A 10026-nucleotide genomic window follows, 5' to 3' on the forward strand; every position below is an offset into this window, starting at 1 on the left:
GAGGATCATAAGGGAAGGGAAGGAAAAATAAAACAAGATGAAATCAGAGAGGGAGACAAATCATAAGAGACTCTTAATCATATGAAACAAACTGAGGGTTGCTGGATGGGGGAGTGGGGAATTGGGTAACTGGGTGAGGGACATTAAGAAGGGCATTTGATGTAATGAATACTGGGTGTTATATAAGACTGATGAATCACTGAACTCTACCTCTGAAACTAATAATACATTATATGTTAATTAATTGAATTTAAATTTAAAAAAGAAACTCAGCAAACTAAAAACAGGATAAACTTGAAAAAACCACACCCAGACACATTATAACCAAACTTCTTTTTTTTTTTTTAAAGATTTTATTTATTTAAGAGAGAGAGAATGAGAGAGAGCACATGAGAGGGGGGAGGGTCAGAGGGAGAAGCAGACTCCCTGCCAAGCAGGGAGCCCGATGCGGGACTCGATCCAGGGACTCCAGGATCATGACCTGAGCCAAAGGCAGTCGCCTAACCAACTGAGCCACCCAGGCGCCCTATAACCCAACTTCTAAAAACTAAAGATAAGGAAAAGATCTTGAAGAAGCCAGAGAAGAACAACAGATAACATATGAAGGGAAAGTATTAAAAAGAGTGTGGATTTCTCCAGCTAGGTCAGAAGGCATGGAACAAAATTTTTAATCGCTGAAAAAAAAAAAATTATCTGGACTCGTATATGCAGCAAAAATATCCTTCAGGAATGAGGGCAAAATTAAGATAAGACATTCTCTGATGGAGAAGAACTAAGAGATTTATGGCCAACAGACCTGCCAACAGAAAGTGAAAATTCCTCAGATCAAAGGCAAATGATACAGAGAAAGTTGGAGCCTCGGGAATCAAGGAAGAGAAACAGAAATGGTAAATACCTGGATAAATATAATGGACTACTCTTCTCCTCTTCAGTTCTTCAGAATATGTTTGCCAGTTGACGGCAGAAATTTTAACATGTCTGACAGTGTTGTTTTTTTTTTTTAAGTTTTTATTTTATTTCCAGTTAGTTAACATACAGTATTATATTAGTTTCAGGTATACAGTATAGTCATTCAACACTTCCATACATCACCTGGTGCTCATCACAGAAAGTACATTCCTCATCACAAGTGCAATCCCCATCACCTATTTCATCCATCCCCCAACCCATCTTCTTTCTGGTAACCATCATAGTTAAGGGTCTGTTTCTTGATCTCTTTGCCTCTCTCTCTCTCTCTCTCCCCTTTGCTTGTTTGTTTCTTAAATTCCACATATGAGTGAAATCATATGGTGTTTGTCTTTCTCTGACTTATTTCACTTAGCATAATACTCTCTAGCTCCATCCACATCATTGCAATGGCAAGATTTTATTCTTTTTTATGGCTAAGTAACATTCCATTATCGATCAATCACTTGATAGGTAGATAGATATAGCTTCCATCAGCTGATGAACACTTGGGCTGCTTCCATATCTTGGCTATTGTAAATAATGCTGCTATAAACATAAGGATGCATGTATCCCTTTGGATTAGTGTTCTTGTATTCTTTGGGTAAATACCCAGTAGTGTGATTACTGGATCATAACTATTTTTAACTTTTTGAGGGACCTCCATACTGTTTTCCACAGTGGCTGCACCACTTGGTATTCCCACCAACAAAGCACAAGTATTTCTTTTTCTCCACATCCTCACCAACACCTGTTGTTTCTTGTGTTGTTGATTTTAGCCATTCTGACAGATGCGAGGTGATATTTCATTATAGTTTTGAATTGCATTTCCCTGATGAGTGATGCTGACCATCTTTTCATGTATCTGTTGGACATCTGGATGTGTTCTTTGGAGAAATGTCTGTTCATGTCTTCTGACCATTTTTTAGTTGGATTTTTTGGTTTTGGGGTGTTGAGTCTGATAAGTTCTTTATATATTGTGGATACTAACTCTTTATTGGATATGTCATTTGCAAGTATCTTCTCTCATTCCATAGGTTGCCTTTTAGTTTTGTTGATTGTTTCCTTCACTGTGCAGAAACTTTATATCTTGATGAAGTCCCAATAGTTTGTTTTTGCTTTTGTTTCCCTTGCCTCAGGAGACATACTTAGAAAGAAGTTGCTATGGTGAATGGTCTGACAGTGTTTTCAGTGTATGGGTTTTTTTTTTAATTTTTAATTTTTTTAACTTATTTGAGAGAGAGGGAGAGAGAGCGAGCACAAGCAGGGCAAGGGGTAGGCAGAGAGGGAGAAGCAGACTCCCACTGAACAGGGAGCCCTACTTGGACCCTGAGATCATGACCTGAGCCAAAGGCAGACACTTAACCACTGAGGCCCCAGGTGCCCCGTTTTCAGTGTATGTTAATGTTATACAGAGAGGACCATTTCCCCAAGGGTAGACATAGGAACTACATGGTAGTAAGGTTCCTATGTTCCACTCGAAATGATAATATATTAATTAGTCTGTTAAAAGTTAAGTATGTATATTGTGATCCTTAGAACAACTACTAAAAAAAATTATACACGCAGGTGTGGCTAAAAACTCAAGACAAATTAAAATGGGATATTAAGAATATTCAAATAATTCGGGCGCCTGCGTGGCTCAGTTGGTTAAGCGACTGCCTTTGGCTCAGGTCATGATCCTGGAGTCCCTGGATTGAGTCCCGCATCGGGCTCCCTGCTCGGCAGGGAGTCTGCTTCGTCCTCTGACCCTATCCCCTCTCATGTGTTCTCTCTCTCTCATTCTCTCTCTCTCAAATAAATAAATAAAATCTTTTAAAAAAAAAAAAGAATATTCAAATAATTCAAAAAGAAGGAAAGGAGAAATGAAGGTACAAAAATAAAAGAAATAATAAAATAGTGACCTAAATCCAAACATACCAATATTTAAATTAAATATAACAGTCTGTATTGGATAATTTTGTCTCAGACCTTCCACTTGTGCTTAAAGAAAGCATAATCTCATTTTAAAAAACGATGTCTTCCTCTTGGGAAAATGAAAGTCAAAATACTTCTTGAAAGAATCATTTCCTATTTTAACTCCTACATGTAACTTTAAGCATAAAACACATTCTATGTTTCTTATAAATAAACCCAGAATACTTAGTAGGAGTTCATTTACAATCCATTACATCGAATGCCAATTATCCCTTGATCACAAGTGGTTTTACATATCCATTCCTTCAACTTGGTGGAAACTATAAAATCTTTGATCAACTAATTGAATTTATAGACAAAGACTGTAACTATGCAACATGATTTTGTAATTACACTGGTATCTCTAGAGGGCTATAAAGAGCTGTTGCTCCCCCTTCCACCTCCTCTGCAGCTAGACAACTGCATATACTCAGCCATTCGTTTGTTTCTTTTCTGCCCATTTGAATGGACTCTTGGCCTCCTCCACTAGCTGAGGCCATCAGCTGCTGGTCATGCCTATCTGCAACACTCATGACCCTCCTCTTCCTGCTTGAGTCAGGGGCATTTAAATGGAGGCTTTCACTGGCCCGTGGTTCCTTCACCACAAGAGAGGGCAGGTAACACCCCTCAGCTGAGGACAAGCCAACTTAGCCTCAGGTCTGTTACTCATTCTATGACTGATTATTTATTCACAGGCCAATTCATTCAAAATGAAATTGAATTTGAGATGGCTTATAGAGAGATGCATGCCCCACAATAAGATAGAAATTAAAATAAATCGGGAAAATAAAGATAGAAAAATAAAATCAAGGAAGACGAGGTGAAGTTGGTACATAAATGCACCTAAAGTTCTTTTTCAGGGGTGGCTGGGTGGCTCAGTTGGTAAGCGTCTGCCTTCGGCTCAGGTCATGATCCCAGGGGCCTGGGATCTAGTCCCACGTGGGGCTCCCTACTCAGCAGGAAGCCTGTTTCTCCCTTTCCCACTGCCCCTGCTTGTGTTCTTTTCTTGTTTTGTCTCTCTGTCAAATAAAATCTTTAAAAATAAATAAATAAAGTTCTTTTTCACTAGCTGTATTTCACTAGCCAGTTTATCTTTGATCTCACTAGAGGCCAGAGCAGAAAGGAGAGCGTGCCCTGTTTGCAGTGTCCTCAAGGGAAGAGCAAACCACTGCTTAGAAGGTACATATCTTTTAAACAGGGAGAAACTTCTCACTGTAGCTTCATGTAGAGTAGCGGGAAATGCCCTCAATAATACTCCTATAATGAATAAAATGGCAAGTTAGCATTTCATTGAAGAGCAAATCAAAAGGAAACAATTCTACAAAGGACAAAAATACCCTAAGTTTTTGGTTTTCTGGTAGTCTGATTGAATTCAAGGATGAAATTTATACTGCAGTGTGCTTCTCAAATTTTTCCACAGAAGGACCTCCAACAGCAGAGAGCACCCCCTAAAACACATGGGGTATAGCCCAAGGCAGTCTACCACAAAGATGGAGTTTCTTTGCCATCTCATTATTTACTTCAAAAAAAATCATGTGATTTTTTTATTTACTTCATGTAAAATAATGTTTTAAATTGCTTACTATTGGAGGTGTCAGTATGCAGGGAGAGCTTCCTAACTCCTTTAATAATTAAGATGCTGTTGCATTAAGTGTGTCTATTTTTGGAAAATTAACTGAATTGAAAAAAGCCGACACTGAGTTCAACCTCCCGTTTCTTTTCCCTTGTTAGTGTGATAATGTTTCCAGAACCCAAACTCACATAAATAAGTAAACACAAATGCCAAGCACTGATTCCTCGCTTTATGAGCTCTGTTAGTAGAAATTTAGGACAGCATTCAGGATGGCCCCACAGAGGCGTGCAGCGCTGCCAGGTGATTCTGGGTGACAGCTGTGGCGGGGTCTGCGCTCTTCCTGAGAGTTCAAGTCTCCATAATCAGGCCTGTGATCTAGTACACTATCTCAGAGCTTTCATACTCAAGAAAACTCAAGGGGCGCCTGGGTGGCTCGGTCGGTTAAGCATCTGCCTTCGGCTCAGGTCATGGTCCCAGGGCCCTGGAATCGAGCCCCGCATCAGGCTCCCTGCTCAGTGGGAAGTTTGCTTCTCCCTCTGCCCCTCACCCCACTCATACTCTCTCTCTTGCTCTCTCTCTCTCTCAAATAAATAAAATCCTTAAAAAAAGAAAAAGAAAGAAAGAAAACTCACTGGTTGTCTTCTTTGCTTCTTTGCCACTAATGCGGTAATTTTCATTCCATGTAAATAAAGTAACAGATATCTAGGAAAGATGGTAATATGCATACATGGCTTAAAAAAAATGTCTCCCTAGGGCACCTGAGTGGCACAGTCGGTTAAGCATCTGACTCTTGGTTTCGGCTCAGGTCATGATTTCAGGGTCCTGGGATCAAGCCCCGCATCAGGCTCTGTGCTGGGCATGGAGTCTGCTTGAGGATTCTCCCTCTCTCTCTCTCCTTCTCCTTCTCCCTCTGTCCCTCCCCACCCCCACATGCTCACTCTCTCTCAAATAAATAAATCTTAAAAAAAAAGTCTCCCCAATAAACACTGAAATGAGCAGAAGGGAGCAAAATTAGTGAAGAAAACTCTCTACTCTGAAATTATAAAAGGCCCCAGCCTGCATTAATTTGAATAAGGGCACCAGAAGCCTTCACCCAGCTAAAACAAAGCAAAACAAAAACGGTAAGCCAGTGTGGCAATGATAAAAGATGCATTCCAAGATGATGGCAGGAACTAAGACAGAAAAGGCTGTTTCATCTCCATAGGGAGTAACAAGCAAGAAGACGGAACAGCTGTCCTGGACACCTGTCATGCTTTACGTGCCGGCGGGCTTTCTAGCAGCACTGCCCAGGGCCAGAGCAGCCGGCCGTGTAAGGAGCCATGGTAGCACTCTGCCCCGACGGAGCCTCCCGCCAAGCCTCCCACTCTGCTCAATCTGTTGAGCTACCTTCCTTCCAATAAATCCCCATTTTGCTAACGCCAGCCCAAGTTGGCTTCTGCTGTTGCTACCAAGAACCCTAACTGATTCAACAGGCATGACCCTTTTGCATTTAATAGCCTTGAAATTTTATTTCAATTTATTTCAATTCTATTTTATATAAAATAGAAACTTTTACAAATCATAAAAGGATAAATCCACAAAAATTGCGTGGACTTTAAGATAACTTCCTCAGAAATTGATAGATCAAATAGATATTTTAAAAAACTGAAACAAGGGGCGCCTGGGTGGCTCAGTCGTTAAGCGTCTGCCTTCGGCTCAGGTCATTATCCCAGACTCCTGGGATCGAGCCCCGCATCGGGCTCCCTGCTCGGCAGGGGGCCTGCTTCTCCCTCTCCCACTCCCCCTGCTTGAGTTCCCTCTCTCGCTGTGTCTCTCTCTGTCAAACGAATAAATAAAAATCTTAAAAAAAAAAAAAAACTGAAACAAAAAGAGATGTAGAGCTTTGTGTAAATTTCAGCTAATTACAATTAAATAAGAGTTCAAAATCAGTTCCTCAGTCTCACTAGCTACATTTTAAATTATTCAATACCACATATGTCTAATGGTTGCTGTATTGCACAGCATGGATTATATAACATTTCCTTCATCACAGAAGGTTCTACTGGACAGAGTTGGTGTAAAGAAAATGTGATACACACACGTGCACGCACAGGGGAATTTACTCAACCATTAAAAGGAAAGAAATCCTGCCCATTTGCCACAAGGATGAACCTGGAGGACATTATGCTAAATGAAATAATCGGGACACAAAAAAAACCCAAATACTATACCATCTCATTTATATGTGGAATCAAAAGTAGCCAAGTTCAAATGGTAGTTGGAATGGTAGTTGCCAGGGGCTTGGGATAGAGGGAATGGTGATGGTGGTCAAAGGCTACAAACTTTCAGTTATGAGTAAGTTCTGAAAATGCATAGCATGGTGACTATAGTTAACAATACTGTATTGTATATTTGAACTTTGCTTTAGTGTTCTCACCACACACATGCGCACACACACAAAAGTAACTATGTGAGGTCATGGGTGTGTTAATTAGCGTGATTCAGGGCTGGGATGTATATCTTAAACATATACAATTTTTTTTTTAAAGATTTTATTTATTTTTTGACAGAGAGAGAGACAGCAAGAGAGGGAACACAGCAGGGTGAGTGGGAGAGGGAGAAGCAGGCTTCCTGCTGAGCAAGGAGCCCAATGTGGGGCTCGATCCCAGGACCCTGGGATCATGACCTGAGCCGAAGGCAGACGCTTAACGACTGAGCCACCCAGGTGCCCCAAACATACACAATTTTTGTCAATCAACCTCAATAAAGCTGAAAAAAAGTAAATATTCATTTTCATACCTAATTTTGTATTTGTAATTTTGTAATATTTTCCTAAAAGAGGACCGCCAAATTTGTATAAGATTTAGGTCCCACTTATTCGTCTCATCAATAAGCTGTAAAAATACAGTGATACCATGATGTCCTCCTTCATTCAAGAGCTTAGTAGTTATGGTCTTAAGGACCACATATCTGGGTGCATATTCTGGTTCTACCACTTCTAACTGCATGCTGTAGGCACAGCATTTAATTGCTGTAAGTTTTTCCTAACCTGTAAAACTGGAATAACAATAGTACCTGCTCACAGGCTTATTATGAGGATGATATAACATAATGCCTCAAATGTAGCCAGCACATTAAGCATAGTACACAGTAAGCATAGTACACAGCAGACATAGAATGAGTATCAGTTCTTACTATTTTATGGTGTTTGGGGAGGGAAAATTCTTTCAGAAAATGCAGGTGAAAAAAAACATTTTCAGAGAAACAAAATCTGGTAGACCTCCTCTAACATATATACTTCAGGCGCAGGAAAAGTATCTTAGATGAAAAGTCTAAGATGCAAGAGATAATGAAGAGCAATGAAAGTGTAAATGTGTGGGTTAATTCTAAATGAACATTTACTGTATAAAACAATAATGATAATGTCTTGCAGATCTAAAAGATATATAGAATTAAAATGTACATCAACAGTAGCTAATAAATTAGGAGGGCAGTAAATATAATTAAACTATTCTAAAGCCCTCCAAGAAGAGGGTCAAGTATTGATTATGTTTAAGTCTTGATAAGTTAAGTATGAATGTTTTACTTTTTAGGATAACCACCAAAAAAAATAGAAACAGGGTTTATAACTTCTAAATCAGTAAAGAAAGGGAAATGGAATGATAAAAAAAGTACTCAGCCAATCCAAAAGATGGCATTAAAGGAGAAAAGAAAGAACAAGCAAGACAAGGACAATCCACAAATGAGGTGGTAGATATAAACCAAAATATATCAGTAATTGCATTAAATGTAAATGGACTAAATGCTCCAATTAAAAGACAAAGATCATTAGAATGGTGCTTAAAATCCTACTTTTTAGAGTTTATAATATCAGTCAAAAGAATGGAACTTATTCTAGAGTACAAGGATCACTCATAATGATAAATTTATAAGTGGTAAAATTTATATGTACTTAATAACAGACTCAAAATGTGTAGACTAAAAATTGACGGTACTAAAAGGAGAAACAGACAAATCCACAATCTTAGTGGGATATTTTAACACAGTTCTCTCAGTAACTGGAAGAATAAGCCCACAAAAATCCATAAATACATAGGAGGGTTGGCTAACATGACTCAGTGAATGTATATGGAACACTGCACCAAAAACTACAAAATAACCATCCTTTACAAGCACGCATGGACCATTTTCAAAAATTGACTTTAATATGCAAGGACTGGGCACTTATGCATACATTATCTCCTCTGGTCATCATAAAATTGTGAAATAGTCATCTAGGCTGGAAATCTTCCATTTGCCCCTCCAGACTCACTCTGCCCCATTCTCTATCATGCTCTATGTCCTGTGAAGTTGACAAATACTGGGTGTATTCACAGATGCCCTTCTCCTCTAGCTTCTGGTTGAGTCCATCCAGTGGGAGGCAAGAGCAGAGATTGTTGGGTGAAAGGAGGGTAGAGTCAGGGCATTTATTATCGCCACCCCCTCCCTGTGGGGTTTCGGAGGATGGCTGTTACATCTTCCCTGCCAACGTCTGCTCCTTCCAGGCTGCACTCTTTCGACAGCTGCCCTTTCCAAAGCAAGTACCCATTTTCCCCCTTGCTGCCTCTCAGGTCTAGGGGTGGTAATGGCCTTTGCTATTCTTAGTGGGTCTTCCTGAACCCTGCCCACACCTTTCCAAAAGTCCCTTCAATAAATTCCCTTCAAATCACCCACTTAGGGTGTGCCATTTGTTTCCTGCAAGAACCCTGGCTGAGTATTAGCATCCTTGTCTGCCTTTAAGGAAACGTAAGCTTGGGGAGGTCAGCAACTCACACAAGGTCACAAGCTGTATCTCCCCCTAGGTGTAGAAATAAGGACAATTTCATCCCTAGCTCCAAACATTAATAAATTATTAAATTTAGACAATGGTATGCCCTGTTAATATACCAATTATTCAAATAATTTTTGAATGTGAGTTGTAACATGGCCTTTTTTAGTTTCTTAAATGTTAGGGGCACTGTGTCTTCCATTTAAAGTATGTTTATTCAGTTGTTTTTTCATTAATTTTTGGTGCTTGATGCCTTTTAGAGGAAGTTGTTCAATAGAGTGAAGATTGCTCTCTCCTCCACACTCCACTATCATACCCCCATGATATTTTGTCTTCCTACTTTGCTATTTTTCAGATCGACATGAGGTTATCTCCAAAGAAATATTGGAGCTGGACCCATGGGAAAACCAATGGAATGTTGTAGCCATCAATGTCCTCATGCATGACAGTTATGATGTCTGCCTGGTGGCCAGGATGAACCCCCGAGACCTCATCCCCCCACCTTCAGATCTGGTGGAAGAAGGCAATGAGCACTGAGGTCAGTGTTTGCTGTAAGACCTCCTGCTATGTCTGCACAGGAGGCATTAGGAACAGAGAGAGCCCACAGGCACCAGCCAGTCACCCTGGACATGTGTATTACATGCATAGCGGCCCATGCACAAAGCAGTGTGTGCTGGATGCTGTGATAGGGAGTGTGCAGAGTCTGCACTCAAGGACCTCCAGTTGGCTAGGATGGACAAGACATTACAAGGCCAGGAAGCACAGG

At 40.1% G+C, this 10026-nt stretch overlaps 1 protein-coding gene across 1 annotated transcript in view; it reads left to right on the forward strand.

The window, feature by feature from the left end:
• Positions 1 to 9797, forward strand: part of KBTBD12 (kelch repeat and BTB domain containing 12) — a 63342-nt gene extending 53545 nt beyond the window's left edge. The window contains exon 5 of the mRNA XM_021695140.1: positions 9616 to 9797. Coding sequence (XP_021550815.1) covers positions 9616 to 9797 — 182 coding nt within the window. The remainder of the gene's footprint in view (positions 1 to 9615) is intronic.
• Positions 9798 to 10026: the final 229 nt, after the last annotated feature.

Source organism: Neomonachus schauinslandi, chromosome 1 (assembly GCF_002201575.2).
Source record: "Neomonachus schauinslandi chromosome 1, ASM220157v2, whole genome shotgun sequence".
Lineage (NCBI taxonomy): Eukaryota > Metazoa > Chordata > Mammalia > Carnivora > Phocidae > Neomonachus > Neomonachus schauinslandi.